The following is a 19,109-nucleotide window of genomic DNA, read 5'->3' as shown; positions in this document are numbered from 1 at the left end:
TGGTCACAGGTGTCTCATGGCACCCAGTCATTTGGTCAGTATGAGGCAGCAGAGGTTTCTACGGGTTAGTGTCATGAGATACTATAGTTGGGCCAGGGAGAGGCTGAGAGATTTCTTCTTCTCTTTTTTAAAAAATATGTTTTTGTTGATCTTTAGAGAGATAGGAAGGGAGAGGGAGAGAAAGAGAGAAACATTGATGCGAGAGAGCAACATCAAGGGATCAAGCACACAACCTGGGCATGTGTCCTGATTAGGAATCAAATCAGTGACCTTTTGGTGCACAGGACGATGTTCAACCAACTGAGCCACACCGGCCAGGGCAAGATATTTATTCTTATTTAAAAAGAATCTCTAGAACAGAGTAGCAATTTTATCTTCCACCTCCATTTGATGTCACTGTCTACCCTATAGTGTCTTCCTGAGGCATCTTAGACCATAGGGACTGGGAAAGTAGGGGAAGAGGAAGGCAGTGGAAGGGCAGTCTTTGCTAGCTTTCAGAATTAAAATTTTGAATTTATGCTCTTGCCCAAAATTAATTCTTAGAATATTTATTAACTATTAATCACGTACTAATTAAGCACCAAGCTAGGTACTGGTGATACAATGGTAAGCATAATAGACATGAAGCATATAAAATCTGGTTGGGGAAATATATTAGGTAAATAATCACATAAATAAATACAGAATTCTAAAATACTTTAAGAGAAAAATAGAAGATTCTATAAAAAGATATACTAGAAAATCTGATCTAGTTTGACCTAATCTTCAAATCCTTGATGAGGTGACACTTGGGTTTTCATCATGAAAGGAAGAGTATGAGTTAACTGAGCAAAGGGGGTGGGATCAGTTATGGATGGGAAAAGTATTTCATATAGGCAGAGAGAATAGTGTTGGAAGAACCTAGGCAGGATTGAGGTTATGAGATTGATTTTATCACAGTTGGACACAGTAACATATAGCAGGCTGTCAGTTAGGAGATGGGTTGGTCAGTTGAGGGATGGGTAAGATAGAGAATTTATTCCATTTTATGGACCAGATGGCAGGGAGGAAAAACCTGTCCCTCACAACACAAGGATATCAGTACATACATGATTATATATCCACATCCTCAGGTGGTTATTGACTTTGAATCAATATTAAGCTCAGATTAATCTGGCAGCATACTCCTTCATTACCCCTTGTTGACTCCAAGGCCATGTTTTTTTTTTGTGGCTTTTTTTTATTTTTTTAAAAATATATTTTATTGATTTTTTACAGAGAGGAAGGAAAAGAGATAGAGAGCCAAAACCGGTTTGGCTCAGTGGATAGAGCGTCAGCCTGCGGACTGAAAGGTCCCGGGTTCGATTCCGGTCAAGGGCATGTAACTTGGTTGCGGGCACATCCCCAGTAGGAGGTGTGCAAGAGGCAGCTGATCGATGTTTCTCTCTCATCGATGTTTCTGACTATCTATCCTTCTTCCTTCCTCTCTGTAAAAAATCAATAAAATATATTTAAAAAAAAAGAAAAGAAAAGAGTCAACTGTTTAAAAAAAAAAAAAAGAAAAGAGATAGAGAGTCAGAAACATCGATGAGAGAGAAACATCAATCAGCTGCCTCCTGCACACCCCCTACTGGGGATGTGCCTGCAACCAAGGTACATGCCCTTGACCAGAATCGAACCTGGGACCCTTCAGTCGGCAGGCTGACGCTCTATCCACTGAACTAAACCGGTTTTGGCAAAGGGCCATGTTTTTATACCTATCCCACACTGGGAAGCACCCTAGAGGCAGAAGCTGAGGTTAAAAGCTCCTTGGGTGTGGGGTTTGCTGTGGCTGTCTGATTCACAATGACCTTGCACGAGTTCCAGCTGGCTCTAGGAATGGACAAAACAAAAAGTGGCAAGCATGTGAATGCTAGGGATGCCAGGTCAGTCACTTCCTGTTTGTTGTACATCTTTTAGGTTCAGCACCCAGGTGACAGCCAGGGCAGAGTTCACAAATCTGAGCTCAGCACTTCTGGGCAGAGAACTCCTTGTCAGTGGTGCCATCTGCAGGGCATTAAGGAATTTGCCAGGAATTTGATGGGATTGGGAGGGGGAAATGGCATTTAACCTCTCTCCCTCAAGCCTCTTAATCTGAATGTGTCTCTAAATCACAATCCTGGTCCTTCATAGGGCTGAAAGACCCTTATTGCCTCGTATCTTCTGGCAGGCAATATTTAAGGCACCTGGTCCTACAAGGCAGGACACTGGGCTGTGGTATCACTTCCCTTCTTCTTCCCAATTAAATCTGCCATCTGCACCTGGCTGGTGTGGCTCAGTGGTTGAGTGTCGACCCATGAACTAGGACAGTGGTCGGCAAACTGCGGCTCGCGAGCCGCGGTTTGCCGCTCTGTTGACTAATGAGTTTGCCGACCACTGAACTAGGAGGTCGAATTTCGATTCTTGGTCGGGGTGCTGGGTTATAGGCTCTATCCCAGGTTGGAAGGAAACTGATTGATTATTCTCGCTCATCATTGATGTTTCTCTCTCTCTTTCCCTTCCTTTCTCTGAAATCACTAAAAACATATTTTTAAAAAATTAAAATCTGTCATCTGCAAATAAGTGATGCTAAGCCCTGGCCAGGTAACTAAGCTGGTTGGAGCATCTCCCTATATGTCAGGGTTTTGGGTTCAATCACCGTTCAGGGCACATAAAGGAATCAACCAGTGAATGCATAAATAAGTGGAACAGCCCTAGCTGGTTGGCTCAGTGGATAGAGTGTTGGCCTGTGGACTCAAGGGTCCTGGGTTTGATTCCAGTCCAGGGCTCATGCCCAGGTTGCAGGCTCCATCCCCAGTAAGAGGCATGCAGGAGTCAGCCAATCAGTGGTTATCTCTCATCATTGATGTTTCTATCTCCCCCTCTCCCTTCCTTTCTGATATCAATAAAAATATATTTTTTTAAAAAATAAGTGGAACAAATTGCTGTCTGTCTCTCTTAAAAATCAATCAGCCGTGACCGGTTTGGCTCAGTGGATAGTGCGTCAGCCTGCGGACTGAAGGGTCCCAGGTTCGATTCCGGTCAAGGACATGTACCTTGGTTATGGGCACATCCTCAGTAGGGGGTGTGCAGGAGGCAGCTGATCGATGTTTCTCTCTCATCGATGTTTTAACTCTCTATCCCTCTCCCTTCCTCTCTGTAAAAAAATCAATAAAATATATTTAAAAAAAAGAAAAAAAGAAGAGCTCTGGGCATCTCAGTGAACACCTGCCACATTTTATTAAAAAAAATTAATCAATAAATAAAAAATTTTTAAAAATGAGGCCAAGAATGCTGGATTGGGAAGGTATTTAAGCATTCTGGTGTTAAAAAAAAAAAAAAAAAAAAAAAAAAAGTGGGAGGGCCCCAGCGCAGTGGCTCAGTTGGTAGGAATGTCGTCCCATACATCAAAAAGGTTGCAGGTTTGATTTCTGGTCAGGCACATACCTAGGTTGTAGTTCAATCCCTGGTCTAGTGCGAACAGGAGGCAACTGATTGATGGTTGTTGTTTTTTTCCTCTCTCTCTCTCTCCCTCCCTCCCCCGCTTCCTCTAAAATCAATAAGAACAGCCCTAACCGGTTTGGCTCAGTGGATAGAGCATAGGCCTGCAGACTGAAGGGTCCCAGGTTCGATTCTGGTCAAGGGCATGTACCTTGGTTGCGGGCACAACCCCAGTAGGGAGTGTGCAAGAGGCAGCTGAATCGATGTTTCTCTCTCATCGATGTTTCTAACTCTCTATCCCTCTCCTTTCCTCTCTGTAAAAAAAAAAAAATCAATAAAATATATTTTTTAAAAAAAAGCTCAAAAAAAATAAATAAAATCAATAAGAACATATCCTCAGGTGAGAATAAAGAGAAATAAGTGGGTAGGTAGTAAATTGAAGGTGTTGATGTTAAGGTTAATTCTCATTATTATTATCCTTGCCATCTCTAAGTAAGCCCTCATTAGGCTTTTACTTCTATTTCTTTCTTTTCTGAGTAAATGGCTCTTTCTTGGCATCTTGGTTTAGGATGCTTTGCTCATCTCTCAAGCTTGGACATACATCTCTAAGCTTACAAGTCCAAGACTCAATTGCCCTATTTGCCACTCCCTACTGAGAAGGGCAGGGTAGAAATCTATAGTGTAAAAGGGAAAATAGGGCCAGAAGATTGAGAACCTGCCTAGTGACAGAACAAGAGGTCAAGTGTTTCTCTCTGTTCCCTAGGCCTCTCCACCCTGAGACTCACCTCAGGAAGTGCTTAAAGAGTCCTGGGCCTGGCCTCTTCCGGGTATGGTGACTTCAGTTTAGGTATTCACCATGGTCCAGCGTTTGACATTTCATCAGAGGCTGTCCTACAAATACAGCCTCTAACAAAACTAGATTGTCCCAACCCCCTGGTAATAGAATTGTTTACCTTTATACCAAGAAGGTTGGGAAAGCACCAAAATCTGCATGTGGTGTGTGCCCAGGCCGACTTTGCGGAGCTCGTGCTGTGAGACCTAAAGTTCTAATGAGGTTGTCTAAAACAAAAAACACGTCAGCAGGGCCTATGGTGGATCCATGTGTGCTAAATGTGTCCATGACAGGATCAAGTGTGGTTTCCTTATTGAGGAGCAGAAAATCATTGTGAAAGTGTTGAAAGCACAAGCACAGAGTCAGAAAGCTAAATAAATTTAAAAATGAAGCTTTTTTCAGCAATAAAAACAAAAGTCTCATTCTATTAAAAAAAAACAAAAAGAGAGAGAGAGAGAGAGAGACCTGGGCCTGGCCTGGCCACTGTGGCTCAGTGGTTGAGTGTGGACCTATGAACCAGGGGGTCACTGTTTGATTCTGGTCAGGGCACATGCCTGGGTAGGGGGCTCGATCCCCAGTGGGGGCATGCAGGAGGCAGTGAATCAGGGATTCTCTCTCATCATTGATGTTCCCCTCTCTCTCTCTCTCTGAAATAAAAAATAATAAAGTAAGAAGAATCTGGCTTAAGAGGAAATAATCATTATTTTTACCTCCCTTGGAGCATTCTGTGGGCCATAAGCATTACTAGGCACAGTGCTTGCTGCTGGAGCAAAGATGTAGATAATAAGGCCCCAGTGCTCCCCTAAAAGAATGCTTGGTAGCATTTCCCGGGTGCCTTAGCATGTCATTTAGCCATCCCTTCCATGTCACACACTTGGTATTTCAAGCTTTGATTACTGCTAGTCAACTACTAGTCGTCTTTTTCTTTTTAATAACCACATTTTAAAAAATGTATTGATTTTAGAGAGAGGAAAAGAGGGAGAAACATGGATTTGTTGTTCCACTTATGTATGGATTCATTGGTTGATTCTTGTATGTGCCCTGACTGGGGATTGAACCTGAAACCGTGGTGTATTGGAGCGATGCTCCAACCAACTGAGCTTCTCAGTCAGGGCTAGACATCGTCTTGATATATAAGATGATCAGGTACAGAGGGGACAGAGGTAAATACTGAATTTTAGCAGCAAGTTGGAATAATAACTAAATAATTAAGGTATAAAGGGGATAGGATAGTTCAGGAGTGTGGATAGGTGTCTCTTCTAAAGGACAGCTTAAAAGACAATAAAAAATACTGAAATTCGAGTTTGAACTGTAGAAAATGGGAAGACATTATGGTTTCTATCTTGCCCTCTCTTGGATTGCTCATTCTAGGGGAAGCCTACTGCCATATTGTGGACACTCAAGGAGCCCCATGGAGAGGTCAATGTGAAGAACTAAGGCCACCAGCCAACAACTAGCACTATCTTGCCAGGCATGTGAACCACCTTGGAACTGAATCCTCCAGCCTGTTAAGTGTCACATGACTTCATCCTTGTGAGAAACCCCAAGACAGACCATCAAGCCAAGCTGCTCATGAATTACTGACCCTCTGAAATTGCATGAGGTAATACACATTGTTTTGAGCCACAAAGTTTTTGAGCAATTTGCTATGCAGTAACAGGTAATAAATCACAAACACCTATGTACCTACAACCCAAGCTTGTCATTTTAACATTTGCCTTACTACACATAATTTTTCTTCTCTTTTTCTTTTTTGTTGTTGTTGTTAATCCTCACCTGAGGATATTTTTCCATTGATTTTTAGAGAGAGTGGAAGGGAGCTGGAGAGAGAGAGAGAAATGTTGATGTGAGAGAGACACATCGATTGGTTGCTTCTGGAGTCCCGACCAACCAGGGTCAGGGACGACCCTGCAACCAACCAAAGTTCATGCCCTTGATCAGAATTGAACCTGGGACTCTTCAGTCTGCTGATGCTCTATCCACTGAGCCAAACTGGCTTTTTTCTTAAAAAAGCAATGGTCCTCACCCCAAAATAAAATATTACAGTTGAAACACTGGCTTCTTAATCCTGTTCCTGCCTTGTGCCTCAGAACTCTGAAAAAGCATCATGGCACCTTTTGCACTGAGTATTGCTTGCCTCTGCATTGGTTTGCTGCTGCTTGCGAGGCTCTACCCTACCTTTCCCTCTTGTTTTGCAGAAAGAACTGGGACATTTCAAAGGGTTTTCAAACATTTCAAGATGGTCTTCCCACTGAATTAACTCAAAACCATAATTCCCATTTGGTTATTAACCCAGTTTAAAGCCCTGGCATTTGCCTTCCCCTGGGGACTGGGGTGGCTCCACTTGTGTTGCTATGCTAGGCCAGCTGTGCTACCCATCAGAGCTTTCTTTCTCTTTTAAAAAATATTTTTATTGATTTCAGAGAGGAAGACAGAAACATCAATGATGAGAGAGAATCATCAATCATCAACCACTGGGGATCAAGCCTGCAACCTAGGCATGTGCCCTTGACCGGAATCGAACCTGGGACCTCTCAGTCCGCAGGCTGACACTCTATCCACCGAGCCAAACCGGCCAGGGCAGAACTTTTTCTTTAATGTCTATGCCAATTCAGATTATTCCCTTCAGAAGCTAGGGAACAACTATTTTGTAGATACAGAGTGGGACAAAAGTAGGTTTATAGTTTGAGTACACAAAAATTATTTTTAAGAAATATGTTTCTACTGATTTTAGAGAGGGCGAAACATCAATGATGAGAATCATTCATCAGCTGCCTCCTGCATGCCTCCTATTGGGGATCAAGCCTGCAACCTGGGCATGTACCCTGACCAGGAATCTGACTTCCTGGTTCAAGGGTTGATGCTCAACTGCTGAGCCACACCAACAGGGCACGAAAAACTTATTTTCCATACAAACTGTAAACCTACTTTTACCCCACCCTGTGTATAGTATTTATGGGCTACAAAAAAACTTGGGAAATTTTTGGTCTTTCCTACTTTTAAACCAGTTAAGATGGCAACATCTTCCGCATTCTTACTTGTCCCTATGCTTTCTAAATTTGAAATGTATATTTCCTTCTAGGTTAAATCCTATTTCTAGATTCCTTTTGATGTAGCCAATTATATACTTGATTATGTATGCTCTTAACATTTACAACCATGTAGTAAAGCAGTGCTCATCCACAAATGCACCTAACTTTTTAACAAGTCAATATTTGCAGGAGATTCAAATAGATTTATAGACATGCCTTGGAGACATTGTAGGCTTGGTTCCAGATTGCAATAAAGCATCACAATATCTGCAGTCTTTTTACTGGAGGTTCTTTTGTTCAATTTGTTTAAAAAAAAAAACAACCCACAAACTGAAGTACAGTAAAACCAGGAATGCCTGTACTTGTTATTGCTAACTCATTAGTTATTACCCAATAATTTCAAGAACTAGATTAAGCAGAATGACTTTCAGTACATTAGAACCAAGCTCTGCTTTTCCAGACTAGTGTGCTCGTTTCTCTTCACAGTAGCAGCTAGACAGAAGTGAGTTTAGTATTCCCACCTTGTTGCTGTCTCTATCCTCCAAGTATAGAAAAATCAACTTAGAAAAAAGGACAGAAGTCAAACTTTCTTTCTCCATGTCTTTACTTTTAAACATGAAGGGAAAATTGTACAGGTATACATGAAAAAAGGCAGACATGATTACAGGTAAAAGCGAAGAAAATCTAACCAGAAAGCTTTAATGACTGTCAGCTGTTGAACCTGAAGTTCTGAGTATGACATGTTGCAGGGCTGAAAGGAATTAGTATTCCTCTCCTTCTTCCTCACCCTCTCCTTCAACAGAATCCACACCAACTTCCTCATAATCCTTCTCAAGGGCAGCCATGTCCTCACGGGCCTCAGAAAACTCTCCTTCCTCCATGCCCTCACCTACGTACCAGTGGACAAAGGCACGCTTGGCATACATCAGGTCAAACTTGTGGTCCAGGCGAGCCCAGGCCTCAGCAATAGCTGTGGTGTTGCTCAGCATGCACACAGCTCGCTGTACTTTGGCCAGGTCTCCACCAGGGACCACAGTGGGAGGCTGGTAATTAATGCCAACTTTGAAGCCGGTGGGGCACCAGTCCACAAACTGGATGCTGCGCTTGGTCTTGATGGTGGCAATGGCAGCATTGACATCTTTGGGGACCACGTCACCACGGTACAACAGGCAGCAAGCCATGTATTTACCATGGCGAGGGTCACATTTCACCATCTGGTTGGCTGGCTCAAAGCACGCATTGGTGATTTCTGCTACAGAAAGCTGTTCATGGTAGGCTTTCTCAGCAGAGATGACAGGGGCATATGTGGCCAGAGGGAAGTGGATGCGGGGATAGGGCACCAGGTTGGTCTGGAATTCAGTCAGATCAACATTCAGGGCCCCATCAAACCTGAGGGATGCAGTGATGGAGGACACAATCTGGCTTATAAGGCGGTTAAGGTTAGTGTAGGTTGGGCGCTCAATATCGAGGTTTCTACGACAGATGTCATAGATGGCCTCGTTGTCAACCATGAAGGCACAATCAGAGTGTTCCAGGGTGGTGTGGGTGGTGAGGATGGAGTTGTAGGGCTCAACTACAGCTGTGGAGACCTGGGGGGCTGGGTAAATGGAGAACTCCAGCTTGGACTTCTTGCCATAATCAACAGAGAGACGTTCCATCAGCAGGGAGGTGAACCCAGAACCAGTTCCCCCACCAAAGCTGTGGAAAACCAAGAAGCCCTGAAGGCCTGTGCACTGGTCAGCCTGTCAGAAAAGAATAGAGGAAACACAGTTATTGCTTTTTGTGATGTATTTTCACTTTTCATACATTCCAATGATCTAAATCTTATTTTGACAGGAAACACTTTAAAAAAATGTAGGCCTTTCTGGAATAACTTAGCATTTATTAACTAAAAATATTCCTTCATTAAAAATTATGAAATGATTTCAAATAATTCATGTTTTAACAAACAAAGGAATAATTCATCTCCCACTCTATTACATTTCAATTCTGTGTTTGGAAAAAAAAAAAGAGCATACTTTAAATGTCTTCCTTAGGCTCATTAATTTCTTTATTCTTGGGAAGAAACATACCAGTTTCCGAATTCGGTCCAGGACGAGGTCAATGATCTCCTTGCCAATGGTGTAGTGTCCACGGGCATAGTTATTGGCAGCATCTTCCTTGCCTGTGATCAGCTGCTCAGGGTGGAAGAGCTGGCGGTAGGTACCAGTGCGAACTTCATCTGCAAAGGGAACCAAAGCAGCCACCCATCACTAACAACCTGCACAAGCCTGCTCAACCCCAAGGCCTCAACGGAACCCACTGGACACACCTCGTGTCCCAGACCCCGGGGGGGCAGGTGTCTTACTTGGGTTACTGAGGTCAACTCACCAATGACTGTGGGTTCCAGGTCTACAAACACTGCCCTGGGCACATGCTTGCCAGCGCCTGTCTCACTGAAGAAGGTGTTGAAGGAGTCATCTCCCCCACCAATGGTCTTGTCACTTGGCATCTGGCCATCGGGCTGGATGCCATGTTCCAGGCAGTAGAGCTCCCAGCAGGCATTGCCGATCTGGACACCAGCCTGGCCAACATGGATGGAGATGCACTCACGCTGTGGAAAAGAGAAAAAAAGAAAAACCAGGATGAAACTAATCCAGGATTGTCTGTGAAACAGAACAATACATGTATGGAATCTTAATCTTACTAATTGCCTGGGTTTTTAAAAATGTTTTCATTGATTTTTTAGAGAGGAACATCATTGATTGCCTGCCTCCTGCACACCCTCTACCAGGGATTGAACCTGCAACCCAGGCATGTACCCTAACTGGGAATCTGGGTCAACAACAGTCAACCACTGAGCCACACCAGCCAGGCAACTAATTGCCTCTTTTATAACAAATTAAAGTGTAAAACTTTTTTTCTAGGGAACCACTGTATGTTTTGATCTACATTGCTTTTAATGAATTTCTTTTCCCCCTGTAAACCAAGGAGAGACCTTAGTCAGAGCTTTCTCCTTTGAAGGACCAAGATAGAGAGGAGGCCGTTTGTCCAGCACTCAGGCTCAGAATACCATTTTAGACTAGATTTCCGGGCAGCTCCCAGGACAGGAAGCACGTGGCCAGAGCAGTGAAGAGGAAACGTCTGGCCCGGGGCCGGGCTCTGCGACACAGGATGAATGAGCAGTTTTAGGTGTGCGCGCCCACTGGGGCCCGGCGGGGGCGCGCAGCTGCAGAGGCACGGACAACCAGCCACGTCTGCAGAAGGGCAGCCGTGGCCAACCATCCTCAGGGCCCGCAGGCGTTGGGCTCAACCCAGCACCTCCACATCTGTCAGGGCACACAGGGGATTATCCGCGCCGCATATCTGGACCAAGATCGGATTTCAGTTGCTTCAAAATCCCTCACCACCACCACCACCACCTGTCCCCACAAGCATTCCTGACGTAGCTGAGAGGCCAAGGAGGGGCAGATGGGGAGGTGATTGTCCTAATACACTGGCATGGTGCAGCACACGGACAAGGAGCCTTCCTCTATATTCATCTTACTGCTTTCATTAACACACACACACAAAATATCTAGGGTAACAGGAGACACCATCCAGCCAGACCCGCAGCGCCCCAGCGCGCACGCGCAGGCTGCAGTGGCGGTCTCCCGCAGCTCCCCGGCGGGAAGGTAACGGTCGCGCGTGCGCTTTTGAGTCAGCTTCCTTCCCGCCTCCGCTTTTCGCGCCGAAGAGGAAGTGAGGGCGGGGGAAGCCCGCGCGCGCCAGGCTAAGGCGGGGGAAGTGAAGGGGGATGGGAACGCGTGGGAAAAGACTGTATGAAGGGTCTTGGAGCGCCGCGCTCTGCGGTGAGGGGCTAAATAAGAACCCTAACCACGGTGGAAGGAGCCGGCGCGCCGTCATCCCCTTCCAGAGTGCAAGAAAAAAAGGCGGGGGGGGGGGGGGCTCCATTTATGGACCCAGCTTTTCTCCACAAACCGGAGCCGCTCTACTCCCACCCTTGGCTCTTACCTCATTTTTTTGCCCTCCAGATGGACAGCGCGGGTCTCAGCCCTCTCTAGTTAGAGGCCCTCCGCAACCCTAGCTTGTTTTTCCCTATTTTCCCCAGCGAGGGAAAACGCATGCGGCCCACTCACCATGGCTGCGGGTTTGCAAGCGCAGGAAACAGGAGTAGACACCAAGTCCCGGTTACTGTTCCCGACAAGCTAAGAGTCGAGGTAAGTAACGCACTGAGGCGGGGGAGGCGCCGGAGTCGCTTATGTAGGGTTTCGGGGAGGGGCGGGCGGGCACGGGCGGTGCCACGGCCGCGGGCCCCTCCCCCGGCCCGGCGCGCCCACTCGGTGCCTTGCTCCGCCGCCGCAGAGGCGGGCGCCCGGGCCCGGAGCCCCCTCCCCGCGCCGGCCCAGCGGGGCGGGGTCCTCCGCGCCTGCGGGCCGCAAGCTCGGGTGCCGCAGTCTACGGCGCATGGCTGCCGGGGCTGGGCGGAGGGCGTGCAGGGCAGGGTTCTGAAACAAACCATCCTGGGAATGCGAGAGGAAGCTTGCCTTAATTTGGACCAACGCCAAGACTTAAAACTGTACAATTTTAAAGAGGAAGACTATGAAATGCAGAAACTTCTGGTCCGGGTAGCTCAGCTGATTACGTTCAGTGTTGCCACAATTTGTCAGTGAGTTTTGCCTTTTCCTTTTCTCAGTTCCTTTAAAGGCAGTGTATTCTGTACTTCCCTGATAATGTGGAGTACTCGAGGTTTAGAAACAGAATAGTTCTATTTGGTTTACTGTAATGACTTGTTCTTTAAAGGTATCAAACGTTGGAAGCAAAACAGTCATTCAAAGCATTTAACATCCAAACAGTTTTTAAAAGGGCACCCTTTTTGGACCTCAACCAGCAACTTTATGGAGTAGCCCTAGGGGCTTTTACAAAGGGAGATTTAAAGACACTTGAGTAGCTGAGTTGAAGACACACTTGGGTAGAGACGAAATAGACACGGAAGGATATTAGAAACTAAGGATTCCTTATGTTAGTTTCGTAAAACTCTTTATATAATAAGTGCGTTGTGTTGTGTCAAAATAGATTAGTGGTTATAGTTTAGTGCCAGGAGTCCCAGATTATAGTGAGTAGACACGCCCCGCTCCACCGCCCCCCGCCCTCACCCCCTTTAAGGAGAATATTCCAAGACCACTGTTAACCTTGGAAATGCATAAGGAGGTTAGTTAGGGTTATAGTGTGGCTTTTAAATAGTTCTAGCAGAAACCTATTATTATTACTACACTACTCAAAATATCCTCCCAGTGATAGTGTATTAGTAACAAAAAAGGTAAACCTAAGACAGTAGAAATTCATAGTTCACATTCAGTTTTTACCTGATTCAGATTTGGTCAAGCCTTCACCCTTCATATCAGACAAATAAAACATTTACATGTGTGTGCAGTTTGTAACAATATCTAGATATTTTCCACTCATATTCATATGATCCTGGAATGCAAACAAGGAAGTTCTCATTTATTTCTCATAAATATTTTTTTGTAGTCCTGTTAAAAGGTTTTTGACTCAAAACCCAAATTTTCATACATTATCCAAACTGGGTTATAGGGGACAGGAATATGTTTGGACATTGTCTCACTTATTATTGACATACAATATCCTATTAGTTTCAGGTTGTTTTACTTATACTTGTTTTTGAAAATTTATTTGTCCCACTTATTCTTAAAAGGAGATGGAAAATACAGGCATATGTTTTATTGTGCTTTGCTTTATTGTGCTTCACAGATACTGCCTTTTTTACAAATTGAAGGCAAGGCTCTCCACCAGCAAAAAGATTACGACTAGCTTTATTTCAGTGGTCTGGAACTGAACCTACAATATCTCTGAGGAATGCTTGTCATTAGCTTGTCTTAACTGGAAGTATGAATGTTAAGAAACAACCTAGCTGAATTCCATTCTGCTGTCTGCTCTGGATGAAAGCCATTTGAAAAGAGGAGCCTCCTTCCTCCTAGCTTTCTGCAGAATCTTAGAGCTTTCACTGCAGCGATTTGCTCCTGTGGGCCTATATGTTTCCCCAGATGCCTTCCTAAAACTATTAGCTTTGCTAGCCTTGTTTTCTGTGAATTCCCCTGTTGTGAATAAGAAAGTATTTGGGCTTTCCTCTTCCTTCCTTCCTTCCTTCCTTCCTTCCTTCCTTCCTTCCTTCCTTCCTTCCTTCCTTCCCTCCCTCCCTCCCTCCCTGCCTCCCTCTCTCTCTCTCTCTCTCTCTTTCTCTCTTTCTTTCTCTCTTTCTCTCTCTCTTTCTCTCTCTCTTTCTTTCTCTCTCTCTCTCTCTCTCTCTCTCTCTCTCTCTCTCTTTCTTTCTTTCTTTCTTTCAGGTTCCTGAGGATACCTTAGGTTTTAGAAAATAAGAGAGCCAAAGGAACCTTTCAATATAACCTAGTTTGGTATCTTTATGCCAGAAAAATATTGAGTAATGCTAAATTAATTAATTTTGCTACCTCTTTAGTACTTGATAGGAAAGGCTGACATTTTTTTCCCTTTTTTACCCATACTCACTTACATGGTTCTATTTGTTTATATTATACATGGATGTATACCCTTCATCTATATTTAACAACTAAATCGTAGTTGTTAAATTGCTGGAATATAAACACAGTATTATCCATTGTCTTAAACTGATTATATAGGTCTTTCTTTTGTTGGACTGTTTTAGGGCCTATAGCTATTTGCTTTGAGTCTTTGATGTAGTGGAAGACCTGTTGCTATTTGAGCCACTCCCATCTTTGCTACTTAATATCATGGCCATTTGCTACTGTAAGAGTCTGTAACATTTGTTGATAGTTCCATATTGTGGTTTAGACACAAAAGTTGACAAAATATTTTGTTAATTTAGTTTTCAGGAGAGACATATATAACAAATAGCAAGCATCAATGATTTTCAAACATATGGCCTTTTATTTTTATTTGCTAGAGGCCCGTTGCACGAAGAGATTCGTGCAATAGGCCTTCCTTCCCTTGGCTTCCAGCACCGGTTTTCCTCCGGCACTGGGGACCCAGGCCTTCGCTCTGGCCAGAGTCTGCCGTCTTCGTCTTTGCTGCAGACTCGGGTTGGAGTCTGCCATCTTCGTCTTCACTGCAGTTTCCAGCCACAGTCTGCTGTCTTCGCTGCAGACTCCAGCCGGAGTCTGCCAGTCTGCAGTCTTGTTTTCGCTGAGGCACTCCCCTCCTGTAGATCCCTTCACCCGCCAGCCCCGCCCCTCGCCACTCATAGCAGGCATCCTGCCCCACCTGGCCACTCCACAAGTGGAGCAGCTGGGCGGCTGCCATCTTTGGCCTTCTAATTTGCATACTCACTCTGATTGGTTGTGGGCATAGGGGAGGTATGGTCAATTTACATGTTTGTCTATTATTAGGTAAGATTATAGTGTTATACATTTATATATGCTATTTTGTGGTCTGTTTTTACACAGTTGTGTATAGGAGGAAGAAAATGGGCTTTACTTTCAAATAGTACTAGATTCAATACTAACTTTGTCAGTTAATAGTGGTATGACTTCAAGGGCATCTACCTTGGTTGCAGGCTCTATCCCTGGCTCTGGTTGGGGTCCGTGCAGGAGGCAACCAATTGATGTGTCTCTCTCACATTGATGTTTCTCTCTCTCTCCTCCCTTTCAGTCTTTCTGAAAAAAGTAAAAGTAAAAATAAAATAAAATGTTATATGTTTAAAATTACATTCTTTTTAATCATTTAAATTTAAAATTTATTTGTGTCTATCTAGTCTCATTGCCTTAATTATTACCTATATACTGGTGACTGTCAAATTTATGTCTCCCACCCAGACTTTTCCTCTTTTCCCGGAAGCATATATCTAGCCACCTACTTAACATACTAGTATATCATGTCTAAAACAGGATTTTTGAATTCTACCCCCTCTCCACACTCACATGCACACAACCTGCTCCTTTCTTCATCTAGTGTTCTCCATCTGAGTAAATGTTACCTCCATTCATCCAGTTGCTTAGGCCAAAGACCTCTGAGTTATTTTTGACTCCTCTTTAAAAAAAATTTTTAAAAATATACATTTTTTATTTATTTCAGAGAGGAAGTGAGAGGGAGAGAAATAGAAACATCAATGATAAAAGAGAATCATTGATCAGCTGCCTCCTGCATGCCCCCTATTGGGAATTGAGAGCCTGCAACCCAGGCATGTGCCCTGACTGGGAATCGAACCGTAACCTCCTAATTCATAGGTTGATGCTCAACCACTGATTCACACCTGACTCCTCCTTTTTTTTTAAAATCCTCACCTGAGGATATTTTTCCACTGATTTTTAGAGAGAGGGAAAGACAGAGAAATGTCGATGTGAGAGAAACACATTGATTGGTTGTCTCCTGCACGAACGACCTGGACCAGAGCCCAGACCAGGGAGGAGCCTGCAACAGAGGTACATGCCCTTGACCAGAATCGAACCCAGGACCCTTCAGTCCTCAGGCTGATGCTCTATCCACTGAGCCAAACTGGCTAGGGCTTGACTCCTCTTTTTTAAAAATGTTTATCATCTAATGCATCAGCAAATCCTGTCAGCTCTACCTATGAAATATATCCTGAATTGTCTGTCATCTCTCTCCCAGACACAAAAATAGTCTACTTACTGCTGTCTCTGTTTCTATTCTTGCAGTCTTCTTCTTTTTTTTTTTTTAAATGAATCTTTGAAAATACAACTATAATCATGCCTACTCTGGCTCCAATTGCAGCAAGGCAGGCGGCAGGTGGGTGGGGAGGCGAACGCGACGGGCTACCATGCACCATTTCATGCTCTGGACCTCTAGTATTTTATATGATGGAAGATAATAAATGTTTAGTTCTGTATAGATTTTTTTAATGGGGAAATTATCTAAGAAAGATTTTTTTTTTAAATGTAATAAAGTCTTTAGCCCTGGCTTGGTAGCTTAAGTTGTTTAGGGCATCATTCCAATACAGCAAGATCATGGGTTCGATATCCATTCAGGGCACATACAAGAAGCAACCAATGAATGCATAAATACGTGGAACAACAAATCTCTCTCTCTTCCTCTCTCTCTCTCTCTCTCAAATCAATAAGTAAAAATTTAAAAGAATTAATGAAATCTATATCTCTATGACTATATTATCTTCAATACCCCTAAAAAGTATAAATTGGGAGATATAAATATGTACAGCTGGAGTTATGTTAGTTATGAAGAATATTGGCGTAAGTTCAACCAACCAACTTGTAATTCTGTAGGGGAAGCAGATAGATAATCTGTTTCTATGTATATACAACCTTAGGAAGAAAATTGTGCTGCATTTAAATTTCCCATCTGGCAAAACTACAGGTTCAGAATATTAAATAAGGATTCTTTAGAAGTTAACTCTTTTCTTTGTAACAAATTAGAAACACACCTTACCCCATTTAACACATCTACAGAAGGCATGTTAATGCTGTGTTCTTTTGCAACAGCATAAGATGTTCTACTTAAAAATATACTCAAGGTGGGAAAATCCCTGCATTTTATCACAGATGTAAAAATCGCATACCAGGGAAATAAATAACAAGTACATTGGTCCCTACTGAGTATAGAGAATGTGTTGTATCGCACAATAGTGTTTCTTTGGGGAAGTTATGACTAAGCAAAAATAAAAAACCTAACCTACTACCATACGATAGAGATTTGGTGGTCCTGATATGAGAACATATGGCGGTGGGGCAGAGAATTAAAATTGAGGACTCACCAAGGATCAAAAAGTTTTTGAGTTTCCACATGACAAATCTCTCTTCAAAATCTTGAAAGAGAACTGAGAGATCCGAATTATAATTACTACCTTTTTCCTAACAATTAGTAATAATTGCACCAGTCCCCAGGAGGCAGGCGATCGATGATTCTCTCATAATTATCATTGATGTTTCTTTCTCTCTCCCTCTTCTTTCCTCTCTGAAATCAATAAAAATATACTTGAAATGCAAAAAGAAAAATGGGCAAAGAACCTGAATGTACACTTCTCCAAAGAAGATATATGAATGGCCAATAAGCACATGGAAAGGTCCTCAACATCCTTAGTCATCAGGGAAATGCAAATCAAAACCCCAATTAGATATCACTGACTTAACACCCATTAAGGTGGCTACTATAAAAAAGACATATAATAACAACTCTTAGTGAGAATGTGGAAAAAATGGAATTCTCATACACTACTAGTAGGAATGGAAATGGTGCAACCACTCTGAAAATTAACTTGGCAATTCCACAAAATATTAAGCATAGAGCTAGCTACCCTATAACCCAGGTATATACCCAAGAGAAATGAAAACATATAGCCACACATTGTGTGTGTGTGTAAATATTTTTTTCTTCTACCCTTCTAGGTTCTTGCGGGGGGGGGCCTCTGTAACAAAAGACAGATTAACAAGAGAAAAACAGACGTTTATGAACATGTATATATCATATATATATGGGAGAAATTCAGGTATAGTGAATCAAAAGTTTAGTTAAAACTTGGGCTTATATAGCATTTTATCAAAGGAATGATACATTTTTTAGAGAAGTGACAAGGTAAAGGAAAGGACCTTGATTATCTAGGGAAGGCAGAATTTTGGATGGCAAATATATGGGGGAATTACTGGAAGATAACATCTAGTCAGTTAAGTTTGCTACGAGAAGTCCTCTGGTATTGTGTTTGGGCTGATAAAGGTTTAGAGTTGTTAGTGATTAACTTATGTACAAATCTATATCCTGCTGTTAGGCAAATAGGGGGAGGGCAGATAAATTTTTTTTTATTTTTTATTTTTTATTTTATCTGCTTCTTCTCAATTGTCTTCATTCAAAAGAATTGAAAGAGGCATGTTTTGGGGTAGCAAATTCTATCCTTCACAGCATTATTCATAATAGCTGAAAAGTGGAAACCATCCCCAAAGTCCATCAAATGATGAATGGGTAAAGAAAATGTTGTATGTTTATACAATGGAATATTATTTGGCAATAAAAAGAAATGAAGTACTGATATTCACTGAGTGGCCAGATTATTATGATCTTTGAACGCATAATAATCTGGCCACTCAGTATATGTGTGTGTGTGTGTGTGTGTGTGTGTGTGTGTGTGTGTATGTGTATGTGTGTGTATATGTGTGTGTGTATATATATATACACACATATATACACATATATACACATATACATACATATACACATATATATATATATATTAGAGGGTCCAACCAGCCTGGCCAGGGGGAGGGGACATGGGCCATGGGCAGCTGGCCGGCCTGCCTGCTGGTCGAACTCCTGGTCGAGGCGACAATTTGCATATTAGCCTTTTATTATATAGGATATACACTGAGTGGCCAGATTATTATGCGTTCAGAGATCATAATAATCTGGCCACTCAGTGTATGCTACAGCATAGATGAATCTTGAAAACGTTATGTTAAGTGAAAGAAGCTGTGACTCTTTTTTTTTTTTAATATATTTTATTAATATTTCACAGAGAGGAAGGGAGAGGGATGGAGAGCTAGAAACATCGATGAGAGAGAAACATCGATTAGCTGCCTCCTGCACACCTCCCACTGGGGATGTGCCCGCAACCAAGGTACATGCCCTTGACCGGAATCGAACCCGGGACCTTTCAGTCCGCAGGCCGACGCTCTATCCACTGAGCCAAACTGGTTTCGGCAGAAGCTGTGACTCTTAATAGGAGGAGAACCAAGATAGCAGCATAGGTAAACATTGGTACTTGCTGCCTCCCACAATCACATCAAAATTACAACTAAAATACAGAACAACCATTATTCAGAAATGCCTGAAATCTGGCTGAATGTAAGTCC

The 19,109-nt window shown here is 43.0% G+C and overlaps 1 protein-coding gene and 1 pseudogene across 2 annotated transcripts; one reads left to right on the top strand and one right to left on the bottom strand.

Annotated features, from left to right (window-relative positions):
• The first annotated feature begins 4,294 nt into the window (after positions 1-4,294).
• On the top strand, positions 4,295-4,648 carry LOC308244619 (large ribosomal subunit protein eL34-like; annotated as a pseudogene). Its single transcript has one exon. The product of its transcript is annotated as a large ribosomal subunit protein eL34-like (transcript).
• A 3,240-nt stretch (positions 4,649-7,888) lies between these two features.
• Positions 7,889-11,650, bottom strand: TUBA1B (tubulin alpha 1b). The gene is made up of 4 exons (XM_080662845.1): positions 11,421-11,650; positions 9,673-9,895; positions 9,375-9,523; positions 7,889-9,044 (listed from the first exon to the last, which is right to left on the bottom strand). Exons 1-4 carry the CDS (start codon positions 11,421-11,423, stop codon positions 8,064-8,066), a joined length of 1,356 nt encoding a protein of 451 aa, XP_080518971.1. The 5' UTR covers positions 11,424-11,650; the 3' UTR covers positions 7,889-8,063.
• Between the last annotated feature and the right edge of the window lie 7,459 nt (positions 11,651-19,109).

This window comes from Plecotus auritus, assembly GCF_963455305.1.
Source record: "Plecotus auritus genome assembly, chromosome: 3".
In the NCBI taxonomy this organism is placed as follows: domain Eukaryota; kingdom Metazoa; phylum Chordata; class Mammalia; order Chiroptera; family Vespertilionidae; genus Plecotus; species Plecotus auritus.
The sequence above is the reverse complement of the archived record's forward strand: the minus strand, read 5'-3'. Positions and strand labels throughout refer to the sequence as shown.

Coding starts and splice junctions, on each gene's coding strand:
- TUBA1B (XM_080662845.1), bottom strand. Junction 9,524..9,672: donor CCTGGAACCCACAGTCATTG/GTGAGTTGACCT, acceptor TTCCCTTTGCAG/ATGAAGTTCGCACTGGTACC. Junction 9,045..9,374: donor TGGACCGAATTCGGAAACTG/GTATGTTTCTTC, acceptor CTTTTCTGACAG/GCTGACCAGTGCACAGGCCT.